The sequence below is a fragment of the Hypomesus nipponensis genome, chromosome 26, assembly GCF_054491055.1.
Source record: "Hypomesus nipponensis isolate SF chromosome 26, ASM5449105v1, whole genome shotgun sequence".
Classification (NCBI taxonomy): Eukaryota; Metazoa; Chordata; class Actinopteri; order Osmeriformes; family Osmeridae; genus Hypomesus; species Hypomesus nipponensis.
The window spans coordinates 5,676,889-5,696,986 of NC_140386.1; the positions used below are offsets into that span (position 1 = coordinate 5,676,889).

At 49.2% G+C, this 20,098-nt stretch overlaps 1 protein-coding gene and 1 long non-coding RNA gene across 3 annotated transcripts; one reads left to right on the forward strand and one right to left on the reverse strand.

Moving 5' to 3' along the window:
• Positions 1-1,029: 1,029 nt before the first annotated feature.
• aqp4 (aquaporin 4) lies at positions 1,030-6,909 on the reverse strand. Of its 2 annotated transcripts, none has more exons than XM_084692724.1 (5): positions 6,823-6,909; positions 4,892-5,360; positions 4,583-4,747; positions 3,933-4,013; positions 1,030-2,511 (listed from the first exon to the last, which is right to left on the reverse strand). In XM_084692724.1, exons 1-5 carry the CDS (start codon positions 6,852-6,854, stop codon positions 2,224-2,226), a joined length of 1,035 nt encoding a protein of 344 aa, XP_084548850.1. In that variant the 5' UTR covers positions 6,855-6,909; the 3' UTR covers positions 1,030-2,223. The 2 variants fall into 2 exon arrangements, with proteins under 2 accessions (XP_084548850.1, XP_084548852.1); XM_084692726.1 differs by lacking the exon at positions 6,823-6,909 and adding an exon at positions 6,090-6,222.
• On the forward strand, positions 2,301-6,104 carry LOC146221145 (uncharacterized). The gene is made up of 3 exons (XR_014750759.1): positions 2,301-2,915; positions 3,112-3,206; positions 4,545-6,104. It is a non-coding gene; the product is annotated as an uncharacterized LOC146221145 (long non-coding RNA).
• Positions 6,910-20,098: the final 13,189 nt, after the last annotated feature.

The window sequence follows — 20,098 nt, forward strand, 5'->3', positions numbered from 1 at the left end:
TAATCGGCGTGATTAGTTTTGACGGGGTCTCTCCGTGGGCGCTCTCCTCTAATGGATGGACTGATTCTGTGTCGTGGAGGGAAACGCAGCAGATGCACGGGGTTATATAAATGGTCGTTTTCTCAACCAGTGTCATCTGTGAGGACATACTGTCTATAGACAGAGGGGGGACATCAATTTCATTCACAGAAAGAACGGTCAAGTGTCAACTTTGGTGAGTGTTAACATGCAGTGAGTCGAAAGGGTGCACAGGCTGACCTGAAATCATCTCAGTGTGGCCCATCCCTTCAGACTAACCAAATGTGTGTTTCCGAGTGAAATTTCTCAGTCAGTCAAATATCTCCGTTTATGCACCCAAAATACGTCTACAGTAAAGACAAGGTGCTGAACAAAGTGTTGCTCCACGCAAATTGGGACGCCGTGCCCCACAGCCACGATTAATGGCTTTCTCCTGAAATTGGGCTTGCAATTTAACAGCTCCTCGGGCCTGGGATTCAGAGAGTAAGGGTGAGAAACAGACATAAATACAGAGACAAAGAAAGGTGGAGAGTGTCAGTTTGCGCAGGTTTTACTTTTCAATTATTGCTGTCTTCAAGTAAAACTCCTGCTTTATGTATTTCTGTCAGAAACATAGCAGGGGAATGAATATAACTTCTGTTTGTGTTTCACTACTCCGGCCAATAGTCTTTAAATAAGACTAGCCTTTCTGCTTTTCTCTTTCCAATTCTTTGAAATGTAGTTTTAGTTGTGTGTAAATCATGGAGGAGTGGGGTGCTAGTCAGCTGCTGACACACACACACACACACACACACACACACACACACACACACACACACACACTATCTATATACTCAGTGATGAGAAAACCATGCCATGGACAGCTTATATTCATGTTCTCAGCTCCCTCTCCTGGCTAATATCAGTTAGTACACCTTGTTACTGGTTCCAGTTAGTTTCTGAATTTCAGTTTCCATTCATCTAAGCAGTAGCTATACAACTAGACATCAACTAGTTTATTAAATAGTATTGCAAACATGTTTATTCTGTGCTTTCTCTGACCCATTCATCAAGTGATGCACCAATTCCTTGGAAGTTAATTTATTAGTCAGTATAGCACAGCTCACTGAGAACGTTCAACTTTGTAACCCCACAAAACCAATGTTAACCTTACAAAAACTATGCTTCTCATATCAGTAAACGAGCAATAATCATTACCCTGGTCTGAAATCAACCCTCCCCTCATCTACATTTAGTCATTTAGCAGACGCTCTTATCCAGAGTGACTTACAGTGAGTACAGGGACATTCCCCCCGAGGCAAGTAGGGTGAAGTGCCTTGCCCAAGGATGACGGCAGGGAATCAAACGAACAACTTTCTGATTAATAGCCCGACTCCCTAACCGCTCAGCCATCTGACCCCCAACATTTATTGCACTTCATCCCACCAAATTCATTTAGTAAGACAACAGAGGGTGATTGTGTGTCTGATTCAAGGGGATAAAGTGAGAGCGGCTGATAAATGACGACAGTGTCGAAAGGATAAAAACAAACAGATTCAAAGTAATAGATTTTAAGAACACACATTTCCACAGCAACCAATTAATCAACAATTAGTGGTGCACCTTGCACGTTCCTGTTGCATAATACACACCTACGCAATAAATGATCTGATTCAAATCCTACTCCTACAGTACTGTGTCGGAAAATCCCCACAGTCGCTTCAGTTGGATACGGGGACAATACCAGGACATCCCTGGGCACCTCATGCTAAACCAGTAAAAAAGGTGCAATCTCTGGCCTCACGCACTGAGAAAAAAGTACCTGCTATGTGAGTTCACTAGCAGACAGACAGACTTCCATTGCCGTCTGAACCCCACCTACAAACATGACCTCCGCACTCCCTCCTCCATCTGCTCAAAAGTTCATCTTTAGTTTGCCCCCTCTGACCTCTCAGACTAGTCGGTCCGTGTTTACTTCTACAGCAAGTACGGTGTGTATTTCAAGTAGGTCAGTAAGGCCTGTTACAACGGGCCCAATCTAGGAGGTTCTACAATCGGGTTCACTTTGAGTTAGGTCGGAATCTAGTCCGTCGTTCAGTCTGTAGATGTTCAGTCTGTAGATGAAAGCCCGGGGAAGTCTCTCTACAAGAGGTCGGTCTCTTTGAGGGCCGGATACGGGTCATCGATCTGCACCGTCTGCTCTTCTCTCCCAGTGCGCCGCGCTAGTCATACAGAGGACAGCACCTCCCCCGACGCCTCCCTCTGTCTCTCCCTCTCCTCTCTCTCCTTTCGCTCGGCCCGCTCCACGTCCATGACCGTGAAGGCGCGCTTGGCGACCAGCTGGTCGCGCTCGGCGGCGGGGGAGGCCTGGACCTCGTGGTACTTGGCGGAGGGGAAGGAGGTCTTGGAGAGAGCCTCGGCGTAGCGCTGTTTCAGCTCCGGGTCGGGGCAGAACAGGTAGTCGTACAGGCCTGCCGCCAGGACCCCGCCCAGCACCGGACCCACCCAGTACACCTGAGACAGGGGACACAAGCATCCAGGCGTTGGTGTGTGTCTGGGTGTGTGTCTGGGTGTGTTTTTGAGAGGGGTTTAGTCAGCTGGACTGTCCATGTGTGTGTGTGTGTGTGTGTGTGTGTGTGTGTGGGGGTTGTTTGTGTTAAAGAGACTGGGTTGGCGGAACTCTGAAAACACTGTAACGTCTGTCTAATGTTAGCAGTGTCATTTAAGTATTTTACAGGGGGCAATGGGCTTTAGAAAGACTTGGCACAGGTTCCAAGTAAGATCAGATCAAGATCTTTTTATTTTTAACTGCTCCGGCTGGGGTTTGAAAGCAAGGAGCAGCATAACTTCACACCTGTCAAGCACATCGTGAAATATGTTTATGGACTGACACTTTGGCTATGCTGGGTTTCGACAGGGTGAGTCACTTGACATGCTTATGTCTACACATCCATGTCTACACATCCATGTCACTGTCGACATACATGTCCATGTCTACCGCCGTGCATTTGTGAGGCTATTCTTAAGTGACCGTGATGCTATCTCGGATGATTTACGGTTGGGAATGCGGTCCAGTGTGATGACCTGAGGCCCATGACCTTTCTTATGTTGCAGCTCCTGCAAAGGAAGCTCTCTGCAGGGGGTCGATGACAGCACGGTTAGCCAAGACACTGGGAACCTCTCTGGCCTCATCACTCTGGCGCTCTTTGGTATTGGTGCATGTTCTGTGTGTGTGTGTGTGTGTGAGGTTGTGAACAGGACATAGAGAGAAAGAGAGTGAGAGAGAGTGAGAGGAGAGAGAGAGAGATAGTGAGAGAAAAGGAGAGTGAGTGAGAGAGTGAGAGAGAGAGAGAGAGAGAGAGAGAGAGAGAGAGAGAGAGAGAGAGAGAGAGAGAGAGAGAGACAGAGAGAGAGAGAGACAGAGAGAGAGAGAGACAGAGAGAGAGACAGAGAGAGAGAGAGACAGAGAGGAGAGAGTGTGAGAGAGAGAGACAGAGAGAGAGACAGAGAGAGAGAGAACGTGTGAAAGAAAAGAAGAAAGGAAGAGAGAAAAAGATGGAAAGAGATGATGGAAAGAGAAAAAGATGGAAATGGGAGGAAGAGAGAGAGCGTTTGTGAACGTGACCTGTGCGGCTGACTAAAATCAAATAACACCGTCTGGCAGAAACTCTGGGATTGTGTTTGGTGTGCCAGCCAATAAGCAGACACTTATGCAACAAACACAAAACAGCCAAAATGTGGACCCCAAAGGATGTTTTCTACTGGCTCTGAATCCATGTTTAGCTGAATTAAAATGACAAAACAATCTGTAAAATGAATGTTTTGGCTCGCTTTAACCAAATGAAAACGAGGTTGATTTCTACAGTGTGTTCCTCTCCATAGCTGTGTTTGGGGAGGTGTAGTTAAGAGGGCGGTTGTACTCGGTTGTGTCCTACCCAGTGGTTCTCCCAGCTCCAGGTGACCATGGCAGGGCCGAAGGAGCGGGCCGGGTTCATGCTGGCACCAGTGTAGGGAATCTAAAAGAAGAACAGAGACACGTGACACACACATCCACGCACACACGGGTTAACCAATCACATCTGACAACACGTCACGACATGGAGGAAGTGAGGACACTGAACGGAAGCCAGGCGGAGGGAAAGCACCAACATGATGTCCAGTCGCACCCCTGAGCCAAACCCTCACTTATCACCCCCCTCCCCCTGCCACGAGTGACTCTGTGTGGATGATGAATTTCAGGAACATTCCATCTAGTGATACCCGAGTCCCCCCCAGGCCATACCACCATCCCCTAGCTCCATCATGTCTGTAACAAATCTGGCAAGCAAGACCCCACAGGGGAGTCTACCTAAATAACCTCTGGGGAGAGCTAGAGGGAAAGTAGATCCACCCAAAAACATCCGGGCAGACCCATGAATGTGGCTTTTTCGAGGCCAAGTCTTGTTTTTTGTAAGTTGATTCTATGCCTCAGGATTTATTGAATGTATTCAAATGACTTTCTGAAATCCTTACTTGTTTTTTCCATTTCATTTACTTCCCAAACGAAGAAATACGGGTCACTGACATGGCCCTGAAGTGGACTCACGGCAAACAGGTGTCCGACGCACACCGCCAGGCCGATCGCCAGGCCGGAGGAGCCCCTGAGGTCATCGCGTTTGGGGTCGCAGGTGGCGAAGACGGTGAAGACCAGCTCGAAGGTGATGAAGAGCTCCACGACCAGAGCGTGGCCGACGGAGATGTCGGCGTTAACCTGCGGGAAGCGAGTATTCAGAGGGGGACCGTCCGCGTGCGTGCCTTCGCAGTAGAACCACCTCACCCCCACTTCTCCCCTCCACTCTGACACCCCTACAGGTCAACCGAAACACCCGCCCACCCCCACCTCCAAGCCTCTTACCGTGGTGACGCCCATGCCGCCCCTGACCGAGGCCGGCGTCACCCCGTAGAGGATGGCCACTCCCACCACGGCGCCCAGACACTGCCCCGCCAGGTAGAAGACGCCCTTGGCCAGGCTGAGCCTGCGGGTGACCACCATGGCGGCCGTGACGGCCGGGTTGATGTGCGCGCCGCTGATGTGTCCGAAGCACTGCACCAGGGTGGCGATGCTCAGGCCGAAGCACAGCGAGATCAGCACCAGGTCCGGAGGGGGCGGCCTCTCCTCGCCGGCCGCCCAGTTGACGGTGGAGCCCAGGCTCAGCAGCACAAAGATCAGCATGGCCAGGAACTCGGCCCCCACGCACCGCCAGAACTCCTGGGTCCATATGCCCTTGAAGGCTGCCATGACAGGGCCTCGACTGCAGCAGGAGGGCAAGCAAACGCCTGAGGGCTTTTCACGGCACAGGGAAACACACTGGGACCAACACGTCCTGGAGAGGAGAGAGACGAGACGAAAAAAGAATAATTGAGACGAGAGTTTTAGAGTTTCTTGGCAGATGGTGGCCTATATAGGCTAAGGGTTATCATAATAGCACGGTTGTCAAAGCGGGGAGAAGCTAATGAGAACGTCTGCTGTGTATTAGCGTCAGTGCACTGGCAGAGTTGGGCATGAAACCAGGCCCCGTAGCGCATTATAATAACCTCTCTGTCTATTGTGAAGCCTAGGGCCGTACGGCACACGTTCCTTTGCCATGCGTTATGTGGATGGAAATCCATTCCATTGGAGTGACTCCGCGCGCATCACACTGGGCTAAAAGCTTAAACGGGAAAAAAATAGGCCTACTGAAAATGTTTAGTAAAACCAACGTTGATTGTAAGGATATAGGCTACCCTGGGAGAACTGTGTACTGTAATTGTTTCTGACACAACATTGGGGAGCAACAAAGAGGAACTTGGCCAAAATAACGAGCACCATCGAGTCATGAATACCCATAAAAACACATGTAGCCTACATCCATGTTAATAAAGTTTTAAAAAAAACACTGAACAGGCAATAAGTACATTACAAAACAATACAAAATGTCGGTAATAAAGTAACTTGTCGAGAAATTGTGCGGATAATCGGATTCTGTCAAAACTTTGATTAACTACTAGTACAAAGGTATAAGCTGTACTCTACAGTTAAGCTGGAAGACAAGTATGATTAATGTGTTACTTACGTGAAAATAAATCAAAGGAAAGGTTTGTGGGTGCTGTAGCTTGAGTTCTAACGATCAAAAACCACGCGTCTCCACCCCGTTATGCGTCTGGGTGAATTAACAAATTCAAACTGTTGAATGGGCTGCTTAGCATTGCGCTGCAGATAACTAAAACCATCACTATAAACATCAATAGGCCTACATATCTTTAATATGACCAATCATATTGCATATGAAATGGAAATATAATCACAACTGCATTAATGTGCTGTTGGCACGCAGAATGTTAAGTATCCTAATATATCAGGCTATGCATACATACAATCCAAGTTGCTTAATTCTGTATTCAGTGCACTGTGCAACTTTGATGGTGCTGAACCTGGAGAAAACTGATAAGCTGCAAGACTGAACAAATATTTTTACATTTTGTACATGTACTGTTATGTTCTCCTTTTCACAAGAATATAGCTAAACGTGCTAAACACTGTCTTCGCGGAACATGTCCTGAACTCCCTCAACGGATACAGTTGTAGCAAAAACCTCTCCAAAACAAGTCTGAAATGGTCCACTGGCCACAAGCATTCAAGCGTAGGGTACTACTTCAACTCTGATAAGACTGCTACAGATGCGCAGCACATCGGTCAAACATTCCAAAAGAGAAAACAACAATGATTAAATGTCAGTATCGCGTCATTTCACCCCTAAAAATGCATACGCGCTGCATCTCCCTGGCGCGCCTTGCAGCTGTACTCACCTCAGACGATCTAATGCCCCGCTTTCAGTCATGCCTTCGACGCAACCCTGACTGTGTGTATGTGTGTGTGTGTGTGTCTTTATATGACTGTCTGTGTGTGTGTTACTGTTTATGGTTTCTCTTAAACTTCCTCCAGAGTCGGGTTACCGATCCGTCCATTACATGCTGTTGGAAGGGCAGGACCAGGGTGGCCCTCTAGCAATTAACGTCCTACGGTTCTGGACGGGTATATTGGACTAGGAATGTACTCTGATTCATTCACAAGGACACTCACACACACGGACCCCGCGCGCGCGCACACATCCACAAACAACAGACTTATAAGAGACAAAAAATAACAAATGGAAGAAACGGTATGTAGTTGGGATAGCGTTTCAGATAATTGAAACAACGTGCTACAGTTCTTCTCACACTGCAAACAAAGCCACCGCAAACTGGACGTTCAGAGACACAAATGAATCCAAATCAACCATACGGACTGTACAGTACCGCAACTTTGTGATTTTATGTGCGTTTGAGATAGCGTGTGTACAAGTTCATTGCTTTGGTTGCATGAGTGCTTAATGATGTTAATGACCCAGGCCCTCTAATGGCTAAATGCTCATCGGCAGTTGACAATGCCTGCAGTGTTCATCTTTGTTCATCCAAACACAGGAAATGAGAGAGAGAAGAGTTTGAGAGCGAGCATCAAAACAGTCCCTTTCCCATCATACAAACCCCAACCGACCTCACAACACCCTCACACACACCTCCTCCCTCATCTCCCTTCTCAGAGTTATATAAAACTTACATAATCTCCTCTTCTTTGGCTGGAAAATCCAGTCAGGCGAGATCCTCTGTACCGATGTGTTGAAGACCACATTGCCAAAAGACCCATCAGCCTTTGAGGCACAGACGATAGAAAGTATGTGTCGGACAACGTACAGTATGTTTGTATAACTGTGCATGTGTCCACATGGGATTTCAAATCAATTCAATTCACTGATCCCAAATAAAACAGAAGTGTTCAGGTTCTTCTGTGCGAACACAATGTATCTGTATGTATTTTTACACATATGGAAACTCTTTGAATGTACTGCTTTGTGGGGGTCTCCACTTGCATCTCCGTTTAAACCGAAGCATCTTCTGTTGACGGTCGTCAGAGGTGCACTACGTGCGTCTGAAAGCGTTGATAACGTCTCTCCATTCTCAGCCTGGTTACCCAGTCATACCAGAGACACCTAGCCAGATTGACATGAACCCTGACCTCCAAGCAGGCCAGTGAGTCCACCCACACGAAGCCACTGGCACCCCACTCGGGGTCACCCGACGGTGAAACATCCATAGCCAAGCCTTGACCGCCCACACTTAGTTCTGGCATTCCCCAGTCATCTCCAAGTCTGCAGTCCTGTGCTCTTCCTCGGCGTACAGCACCACTACGCTCTCACCATCCACCTTCAGCTGGGCCTGAGAGACAGAGAGAGAGAGAGAGAGAGAGAGAGAGACAGAGAGAGAGAGAGAGAGAGAGAGAGAGAGAGAGAGAGAGAGAGAGAGAGAGAGAGAGAGAGAGAGAGAGAGAGAGAGAGAGAGAGAGAGAGAGAGAGAGAAAGAGAGAGAGAGAGAGAGAGAGAGAGAGAGAGAGAGACAGAGAGACAGAGACTGAGAGAGAGAGCGACACAGAGAGAGAGAAAGAGAGAGAGAGTGACACAGAGAGAGAGAGACAGAGACTGAGAGAGACAGAGACTGAAAGAGACAGAGACTGAGAGAGACAGAGACTGAAAGAGAGAGAGAGAGACAGAGAGAGAGAGAGAGAGAGAGAGAGAGAGAGAGAGAGAGAGAGAGAGAGAGAAAGAGTGACAGAGAGAGCGGTCCTGGGATGCACACTTAAACCTGTTTGAGCAGAACCAACTTTGAAAGGATGGAGAATAGGGGGAGAAAACTGGGGGAGGGCCAGGGAGTTGGGAGGGGGGGGGGGGGGGGCGGCACGTATGAAGCCAAAGAGGTGGTGGTGGGGGGGGAGAGACAGCGGAGGAGAGAAGAGATTCTACACCCTTTTGTACGTGTGCAAGCAAGCATGTATGTGCGCGCGTGCAGGTGCACCGAGTGAGTCGGCAGACGCGCATTATTCATTCGTGCCAGGTGTAGGGTCAATTTCTCAGCCGGAGTAAGTGGTCCCGACGTACACAAACCAATACACACACACACACACACACAGACACACACACACCGCTGTGGCCCCTCTCTCCCTGCTCTCCAGCCCACTTCCACAGGGCTGAATGGAGTGGAGGAGACAGCTGGAAAGGACTGCCTTTGACTCTCTCCAAACCCACTTCTCTCTAATCCCCTTCCTGCCCTCCCCTCCTTCCCCCTCCACTCCTTTTGGAGACCCATTTCCCCCTCGCTTGCTGGGAGCTCCAAGGTACCCATGCCCCGGCTCCCAGAGGGATGAGTCTCACTGGACCATACCCTTGTTGACGAGTGTGTGTGTGTGTGTACTGGGTGTGAACCGGCGGAAGTTCACTTGACGGCGCCGACCGAGAAGCATGCAATGCTGATGGATCATCACCATGAGCCACTGATCCATGCAGGCAGGAATCCGTTGTTCTGTGTTAGATTAGCTTGGCCTGGCGAACGTAGCTCGTTGTCAAACCACACACGCAACCCCGACTGAGGTGCTAATCTGGGGGTCTGACGGGGAGCCAGAACACACACACACACTCAAGTATGCAAGCACACACACACACACACACACAGTATAAGAAAATCAGGTTCTGTGGTTTGATTAGTCGTCTTTGAAAACAAATGCAGACAGATCAATCTCACCTCGCCAAGGTTAAGGACATCCCTGTAACTGAGAAGAGAGCGTCCCACTGGGCTGTGGAGCTAACGCATCGGCCCGGGTTCGATTCCGGCTTGGGTCAATTTCTGCATGTCTTCCCCACTATCTCTCCATTTTATTTCCTGTTTATCTCCAACTGTCTCTGTCCAAATAGACCAACATATACAGTATCTTCCAAAAACACAGGTTCCTATATTTATAATAGGCAAAACAAGGCCCTCTTGTGCCAGAAAAAGTAATTGCATTTCTCGCCAATTATCATCGAAATACATTTCAACCATTTCCTATCTATATGGATATGAACCGTCACTGGATTGCTTTATATAAACATTTCCTGAAAGAAAAAAAAAATAGAAGATTAATCTGTAAACAATTAGACAATCCCCATCTAGTTAACACCTTTACAACCATGCTCCTGGAGAGAAACTGTCCCTGATAGTTTTTGCTCCAATCCCTTTTCAGCACACCTGATTACCAGTTAGTTGTAGGCAACCAGCTGAACCAGGCTAGTTCCCACTGGGGCTGTAGTAACATCATACCAGACGAAATCTCCAGGAACAGTTTGAGAGGCCCGCTCTGGTTCAGCACAGTGACTGGTGCGAGCAGTGTCAGGTAGTGTGCCACCAGAGGGCAGTAGCGTACCATCCCGCCGGCCTATTCTCCAGACACTCAATTCAATCCCACATTGGTTCAGATCACTCTCTCTCCCTCTCTCCTCCAATTTAATGTGCAGAGGTGATTAATATCTCTCTCTCTTTTACCCCCCCCCTCCCTCCTCTCTCTTTGGCTCCATCTCTCTAGCTCTCAATCACGCATGCCATAAGGGATACTCTGCAAGTCAGGGACTGGATGATTGATTCTGACATTTCCACTGGCTGATCATTGAGACTTTTCCTCTCCCTGAATATGAATATGTGTACATTTCTCCCCATGTGTTTTCATTAGTGTGTTGTTCCCTTGTGCGCCGTTCGCTTGCCATGCATGTATTCAACGTACATAGACACACGTGCCCATTAACACACACACACACACACACACACACACATCCCCCGCAAACACACACGCAGCACGTCAACACACACACACACACACACACACACACATCCCCCGCAAACACACACGCAGCACGTCAACACACACACACACACACACACACACACACACACACACACACACACACACATCCCCCGCAAACACACACGCAGCACGTCAACACACACACACACACATATGAAAGTTTTGATGTATCTCAGTTCAATATTCCATTACTGCAGCATGTAGCCTCTGTCCTCTATGACCTGACATTGTAGCCAATAACACGACACCACCACGACCACAGCCCCCCTGTGGAGCACCTGGGTGCAGGTTTAGGGAGGGAAGGAGACTCCCTCCCGCCATAATCAGGATATACCGGGACTGAAGTCGATACATCGCACAACGTGACATTAATGAGAACAAATATGGATCATACATGGAGGGAAGTTGCGCCGAAAAGGGAAGCATGTTTCAGTGTGTGTGTGTGTGTGTGTGTGTGTGTAAGCCTCAAATGAGGCCACTGTGTCATAGTTACAGGGCCGGCTATATCATGCCTGCAGCCATACATAATGGAGAAGGACAGATCAATAGAGCTGGGGATGGTGCCCCCACGTACATGGCTTCGTCCCTCTGGATGGGGTCGCCCGAGCGGAGAGAAAACCCAGCTGAACAGCCCCTACCTCACCACCCCCCCCCCCACCCCCCACATCCGTAGATGGAGTGCCGCCACCCCGAAAGCACGCCCCTCCCCTGCCGTCTGCCGGGGAAGGCCAATCTTCGAAATTCACAAACACATTATCGAGACGCTTATGAATTTCGCTCGAGCTCTAGAGGCCGGGGCTGGAAAAGAGGCCAATCTCACACACTCACGCCCCGCTTTCATGTCATCCATCTTCTTAATTGCGATGGGATTTCAAGTTAAAAAGCGCTGCCTTATATCTCTGCGATGTAAAATAGAATGATCTACAAAACCCGCACGCACACACGCACACACAATTGGGTCTCCAATGGAAAACAAATAAACCTTGTTCCTTCGGGCACAGCTGTAACTGGTGCTGTTCAGAATTCACGGCCACATTTTCCCTGCTATCATCGTGGAAACGATTTCTCTGTGCGCACGGCTTCGGGAACGAGACGCTTCTGCGCGCACGCGCACATCATTGTGAGGACGAGGCCTTCTGCGTGCGCGCGTCCCTCACTCCATTCCCAGGCTTCATCACCAGACCCACCCACCCCCCCCCCCCCCCCCCCCCCCCCCCCCCGCCCCGCTCCCCGCACACGACGGAAATGTCACCGTGCTCTTTGCGATACAAACACCGGATAAGCCATTCGGGGGACAAGCCTCTGATATGCAAAATCCGCGGCGGCAGACGAATAAGATCTCGTGGTCCCCCTGTAAAGAGAGCTGAAACATGGGGGTGGGGGGTGGGGGGGGGGGTGACCTTTTAGCGCCGTGCACGCACGTGCCATGCCGTCGGGGGGGAAACGACAAAAGACGCGCGGAAGAGGTTCTGCGTTCTCGGGGTCGTGAAACCTCTAACGTATCCTCCGACCGAGGCTCTGAGTGGCCGCCGCCGCGACCCCCCCCCCCCCCCCCCCCCCACACACAACATCCTCACCGGACCGGCGGCGACGCTAACCCGCGCGGTCACCGACCGGCGGAGGGCCCGGCTCCTGCTCGGAGTCCGGAGGAGAACTGGGAACGCATGAGGTGATCGGGAGGTTTCCTTTTGTAGTTCTGACTCGGGGGGGGGGGGGGGGAGTGCAGAGCTACCAGGTCTCCGGAGACACGCACACACACACACACACGCACACACACACGCAGGGTCCTAAGGCCTCAGACAACACAGGGGAAAATGTCTTTTGAGGATAAGACAGGAAAGAACAGAGAGAGAGAGAGAGAGTGACAGAGGGAGAGAGAGAGAGTGACAAGAGACTGACAGAGGGAGAGACAGCGAGGGAGAGAACAAGAGATATAGAGTCGGAGACAGACAGACAGAGAGAGAGAAAGAGAGAGAGAGAGAGAGAGAGAGAGGGCGAGAGAGTGACCGACAGAGAGAAGAGAGGGTGATAACCTGAGCTCACAGTTCTAAGGTCCGGGGGGTTTAATCCAGCCTTCATTCATGTCTTAGAGAAAGTGAGCTGGTCTCGGCCAGGCAATCTGTCTTTCGATGCGCTGGGGGAAGGAACTGGGAAAAAGACACACACACACACACACACACACATCAGGATGAGATGTACGCTACACATGTGTCAGCGCAAACCCTACTAAGTGCGTGGGCATGCGTGACAGTCATGATCTTACTAGCCACGACGAACTAGCCATGCAGAGCTCGATTCCACTCGAACTTTACGTCCCACCAACACATCCCCACTCAACCACAACACACGAGCAGTCTCTTGCCTCGACGACACAGGTCATTTCCTCGGTTCCCATAGTCCCACATTCAATCTATTTTTAAAACACCCACCGAGTTGAAAACGCAGTATTGTGTGCAGGAACAGAGCTCAGCTTCACAGCCTTCACACTATACCCTGGAGAAGGTTCTTTCCAGCCCACCAGCAGCAGGAGCAAAACACTCAGAACTGTTTGCATCGCGAGCAGACAGCGTCGGGTCTTGACACAGTGTTGAGCTAATTGGCCGTTCATTCCCAAGCCAAGGATAATTAGGGCTTTGGCGGAGTGTAATTGATGTAATGTAGGCTTTTTAAGGTGGATCAGCGTGATAGCTTGACAGCCTTTGATTTCTCCGTTTGAAACTCCTGGCGTGAGTCTCCGCGGAGACAAGTCAGGGAAACAGGTCAGAAATTTCTACTGTTTAATTAAAACCCCCTTTTTTTTTTTTTACCATATTACCTTCAGAGTCAAAAATCGTAAATGACAACAACAGACCAATGGCGGCAATTCACTCCACGCCTCTCTGTTCACTCCCTCTCTCTTATCTCTTCACCATTCCCGTCTTCTGATGTTCGAATTCGGATTATGTTTGGTGGGGATGGAATTTCTTTGTCTCTCACGGCTCTTCGTTAGGGGACAGGGGAGATGCATTCAATGGGTTCTCTCTCACCCACACCATCTCTCCTTCTTTCTCAATCCCCCTTTCAAAGTCCCGTCCATCGGCACAGGAACAAAAGGGGGGGGCGCGTCGGAATGGCCCCCTCCGTTGCTCTCAGACGTAGTCTTGTGTGATAATCAGCTGCATTTGTTTTATCGATCCGAGCAGTCGATATGACGTGATCGAGACAACTGGCGACTGAAGAGGATTTCATCGGGCCTAGATGTGGTGCACGCATGAACGCTCATACACACAGACGAACCCCCCCCCCGCCCCCAACACACACGACCAAACTCATGCGCGCGAGCGCACACGCACACAGCTCAAGAGTATGCAGGGGGACTGTGTAGGAGATAAGCAGGTCAATATCTCTGCTGAGATCCCCCATTGAAGCATCAACAAGAGTGGGATGAGGTCACTCCTCTCCAGTGACCCCTCCCCGTCCTTGGGTCGGTCGGGCCTGCCTTCCCTCTGCCGGTCTAGCCGAGCGAGCGCGAGCGTGCGCGGCGCTCGCGTCAAAAGAGACAGCCCCGTCTCACGCTCGGACTGAGTGGCGCACGCCGCGCCGGGCGAGGGCCCTCCGCTCACGCACCCCCTCCTAACCCCCAGCTGTCAACGTTCCCCCGCACATCCGAGTTTCCGGAGAACACTCCGGTCCGTCTCTGTCTTGACAGAACAAAACTCGAGAAGCCCTCGGAATCCTGCCCTTCATGCTCCGCTAGTTACCGACTGACATTTTTGCGGTGAAGAAGCAATTCCAGAGAATTGATTCGAGAGAAAGGGCTTCGCCCGGGAAAGGGGGGGAAAATCGATGGCTGCTATAGAGCCGGCAGGCAGGTACACAGGTAGGCTACGCCTCCGAACAACAAAAGGCAGGAGCGAGAGAGAGAGAGGGGCCTCCCTGACTCTAAATCAGCAGAAAATCAGACGCCGCAAGACACGTCAACAATACCTGCTGGAGTAAATCGTCGGTGTGTTTATTTCTGTGGGGCTTCGCCAGCGAGGGAATAGTCAATCAGATAGTCACTGACAAACCACACACACACACACAAGCATGTACACACTTCCTTCCACACACATATTCACCCACACCATCATGGCCTTAACACATATCTCCTATAGAGCACCCACTGTCCGTGAAAATCCTAAATTTTCCATTAATATACTGAATGCAGTAAAGGGATTCCACTGTGATTAAGTCGTGCCTCCCTGAAGGCTGTTAGAAGGCTCTGTAGGCACATGAAGCGCCCGGCAATTAGAGGGACAAAGATGCTCTATTAGGGGTTAAATATGAAGGCATTGACTTTGGTAATGTTTTAATGATTAAAAAAGAAAAGGGTCCCTTTCTCTCAAGGCTGTTTTTCCCAGTGCTGTTTGAGAGTTTGGCACAGGGTTATTTTAAGACCTAATTCTTATTAACTTTCCTCCTTCCGCCCCTCAACACCCCCCCCCCCCCCACACACACACACACACACACACACACACTCCCCTCCTCTTAGCTGCTCTACAGTTTTATGAGAAGCCCAAATAACAACACTACCTCAAAGCGAGTTAGCAACTTGGTGGGGGGGGGGGGGGGGGGAATGAATACAGAGTAATATAAGAGGGAATGTGATTACGGCAGCAGTGGAAGAGTGAGCATGAGACTACGAGGTGAAGTTTCTCTACACACGCCGGGACTGAATTATAAATGAAAGGATGAGATGAAAGGGATGGTGGGTCGCCCTCGCATCGCTGACACCCTCGGAGTGCTCTCACGGGACAGCGGAGCATTCCGGGGGAATAGACGGGTTATTTAAAGATAAACAACAACAAAAATGGCCGTCCCTTGGGGGAAACACTGGCTCACACGACACAAAAGTAGACAGAGGAGACGTCCAATCGGGGAGCGAGAGAGGTGGAGTTGGCAAGGGAGGGAGAGAGAGAAAGGAACGGATAGAGAGAGAGAGAGAGAGAAGCGGAAGGAAGGAAGGAGTAAGGCAGGGAGGGAGGGGAGAGATAGAAATGAAGAGAGAGAGAAAGAAGGGGAGCTGGGTTGCCCTATAACTGACAATGACTGGAAGGAGGCACTCAGCAGAGTGAATGGGAGTACGTCTTGTTTTTGTTTTTTGAGTTTTATACAGTTTAAGGTGGTCCATCGCACTTATTATACTAACTCTAAACTTTCCAAAATATATCCTAATGTCACAGACACTTGTAACAGGTGTAATTTATCCCCAGCAAACATGACACATATGTTTTGGTCTTGTCCTCGCCTTTGTGATTACTGGACAGATATTTTGTTTGAGTGTTACATTGTCACCAAGTATAGAAGTCGGTATCTTTGGGGTAATACCAAATCATGAGAACTTCACGAAGTGGGCAAAAGACACTATTGCTTTCGCGTCCTTACTAGCGAGGAGGAGAATACTTCTAGGATGGAAGTCACCACTTGCCCCCTCGGCATCCACATGGCTAGAAGATCTAATGATGTTTCTCAAATTAGAAAAACTTAAGTACAATTTAAGAGGTTCTCCGGAGAAATTTGAATTAAACTGGAACCCAACACTGGAACACATAAAAGAGTTAAAAACCCTTGAAGATAAATGAGCACTGTCATCATATTCAGGATACTTTGGTTACAATCTGACCTTGTTGCCTTATTCCCTTTCTGATTTGTTTTACTGAACCCCCCCCCCCCCCCCCTTTTGTTTGTCTTTCCCCAATGGCTTTTGTCATATTTAATGTATGTTGCATTGTACATTATATTGTATTATTGTTATTATTTATTTTTATTTTGTGTTTTTTTTCTCTGTACAGCGTAGACAGTGTAGTATGGCTGACTGGGGGGAGGGAGGGGAGGGAGGGGGGGGGGTGCTTTTGAAGGAAGATAGAAAATGAGCCTTGATGTAATTTGTTCTTTCTTTTTGTAACCTGTGAAACCAATAAAAATATTTGTCCCCCAAAAAAAAAAGAGAGAGAGAAAGAGAGCTAGGACTGAGAGTAGGCCGGCCTTACAGAAACAGACCCCGGACTAAAGATCCAAGCTAGTACACCCTCTCCAGTGGGATTGACGTGCACTCTGGGCCTCCGCCACAACGTTTTTCACCAAACTTGCCACCGAGATTGTGTGTGAGTGAGCCGGGGATGGAGAAGAAACAACAGAAGGCTCTCAGGGAGTCCAGGGAAGGGTTTCTATTGGTGCACAGTCTCCGGGGATGAAGGGAAATCCACCTGCAGAGCGAGAGAAGGAGGACAGAACAATGCCTCTTTCATTTACCTCTCTTATTCCCATGGTGACAGAGCAGAGCCGCGGAGGCATGCGACAGTAGAGGCAGCAGATCCAGGGGGAAAAAAATATATCGAAATACCTCAATAATGAGCGCCACCATTTACCCACGATCCCTTGGGATGGGTAAAAAAAAATCGGTTCGAACGGGAACCGCTGGTGTGCGAGTCTGCAGGGGACCGACCAAATCCAGGTCACACACACACACACGCAATCTCACAAAATCTCCCCCAGACACACACACACACACACACACACACACACACGCAGGTTTTAGGCCCAGTGAAGTTAATCACCTATGAGGAGAGGCCCACCGCTCGGTACAGCCGCCGGTCGTGATAGTAACCTGTGTAATTGCATTGTAACCTAATTAATTTCCCCTGTGTAATGAGAAAGGCGGGCGTGCTCTGCAAATCACTGTTCTGCCCAGGGGGCCTTGGACCAGACCATCCGACGAGGCCTCGGAAAGAAACAGGGTCCGTTCGGGGCGCGCGAGTGGGATTTCGTACGCTTGTGCGCGTGGGTGAGAATCGGCGGGCGTATGGACCGGGATTTCCTTGGCCCCCTGAGAAACCATAATGGAACCGACCATTCCTGTGTCGCCTAACTGAATTGTTCACAGTGTTTCGGTGAATCGGTAAGCTAAGGAAGGCCCCACAACCATCTGTTTGAAGGTCGACACACAGAGGTGACGATCTGAGTTGGACAGTCCATTTCCGGAAGGGTCCATAGACTCTTGATGCTCACCGAACAATCGAACCTTAAAATCAATATCGGTTAACTCTCACTTTACCCTTAATGAACACCAATTGATGAGACACGCGGTCGGAATCCTGATAGTCCTTTCATCTACTTTCCTGCAGAGACTGTCTAAATAAACTGTTTACCAACTATCATATGGTCACCTCCTCCCGCACCGCATCATCAGTGGACAGGATAAACACCTCGCCTGTTTCCCTGGATCAACAGCAGTGCGTGAAGGCTGAGGTGAACACAATGATTTCCCTCAGAGCGTCTCCGTCGTCGCGCGGCTGGAGATCACCTGAGGCCACAAGCGCGCGAAAACACACTCGCCAACAAACAAGAGCACAGGCACACACACACCCACCCACACCCACCCACCCACCCGCGCGCTAAGGGAAAGGTCGTCTCATTGATTCAGTTCAGACTTTCTTCTGGTCTCTGACCTTTCCAACAGCCTCCGTGATGGAATGAAAGGTGGGAGCCAGAACCAGGAATGCAGAAGCACATCTCTAGAGAAATGTCAGTAATTAGAGCTTAGCACGGAGCAAGGTTACAGGCCATATCACACACGAGACAAGAGAGAGAGAGAGACACAGAGAGAGAGAGAGAGAGAGAGAGGGAGAGAGAGAGGAGAGAGAGACACAGAGAGAGAGAGAGAGAGAGAGAGAGAGAGAGAGAGAGAGAGAGAGAGAGAGAGAGAGAGAGAGAGAGAGAGAGAGAGAGAGAGAGGGGAAGAAAGATGGCCAGTTTTTTGGCTGTGTCCCCCTTTGTGAAGGACAGGCCTCTCTCTGTCTTTCTCCGCTGAAACAAGCCCACTCCGTCGCCATAGCAACCAGTCCGATTGGCCGGACTGAATATGCAAGATAAGGCCGACTTGAAAGAGTGAGAAAATCCGTTACCTCCCTCCTCACACACGCTCTCTCTCTCTCTATTTCTATCTCCCTCCCTCTCTCTCTCTCTCTCGCTCACATGCAAACGCACTCTCATTCTCTCTCTTCTCAGTCCTCTCTCTTCATGGAATTACACTGGCAAAGGCACACAGTGAGATATGAGGACGGGCATGCTTTTGACACACTCCATCTGTCTTTGAGACACAGGGATTCAGAGAGAGAGAGAGAGAGAGAGAGAGAGAGAGAGAGAGAGAGAGAGAGAGAGAGAGAGAGAGAGAGAGTGAGTGAGAGAGAGAGAGAGAGGAGAGAGAGAGACACACAGAACCCTGCCACAGAGACAAGACAGGCCGTGTGTTGATTTCTCTATGTGGGTTGTTGTTTGTTGGCAATGGCGTGCCAATGCTTCAAGGACAAATCTGATGTGCCACTTGAACGAAACAAAGCGAGATGTGTCGCATGCATCTCGCGGACCGAAATATCTCCTGTGCGCGTAGTAATAGGGGTTGGCTGGCTATGAGTTAGCTCTAAGCTGTAGAATAAACAGAAATGTTAAATACAGTTTGTGTGTGAGAGTGGGTGTGAGAATGAGAGAGAAAAAGTGGGGGGAAAAAGAAGGAAGAGAGGGCGCTATTTTAAGCTCTTTAGAGTCCATCCAAACTCCTAATTAGGAAGCAGACTGTCTCCCTTGGCAACCTGTGACACGGTCCAACGCTCTGACTGTGCGCAAGGCAACCTGTCCACTATTGTCCAACTGTCATCTCTCTCTCTCTCTCTCTCCCTCACTCTCTCCCTCCCTCCCTCTCCGTCTCCCTCTCTCTCTCTACACCTCACTGGCACACACCCTTACTCCTTTCCTCTCAAGGAAGTCATGTCCTCCTCTGCTCTCCTTTGTCCTTGTCTTTCCTCTCCTCCTGAGAAAGGATTGTAGCCAAACGAAAGATAGTTCCGTATATTCAGACACATGCACGAGCATGACTCGACGACACGTCAAGGCCCAAATGTATGCTGTCCCTAGTGCCATGGGGAAAATGTCAAACTCAAGGCCCATTGAAACAAGCTATCAACTTTGCGAGGAGCTGAACGTTGTGTTCAGCTATGGATGACGCAACACAACTAAGACTGGTCCAAGGGACCAGTATATATATATATATATATATATATATATATATATATATATATATATATATATATATATATATATATATATATATAAATAAAACTTTATATATATATTTATATAAAGTTTTTTTGTATATATATATATATATATATATTCAAAAAATATATATATATTTTGCAGACTCAAGGTCCAGAGAGATAGATTTATGTTCAAATGATTTCCATGTTGACTGCGTGGGGGGCACTGACTTCCTTGCCTGACCCAGTAGCACTTTCGCAAGTCGTGAGAATTGTACTTCAAATGTCAGAGAGTAGTTTGGTGTATTCCTGGAGCTTCGGTTGAGAG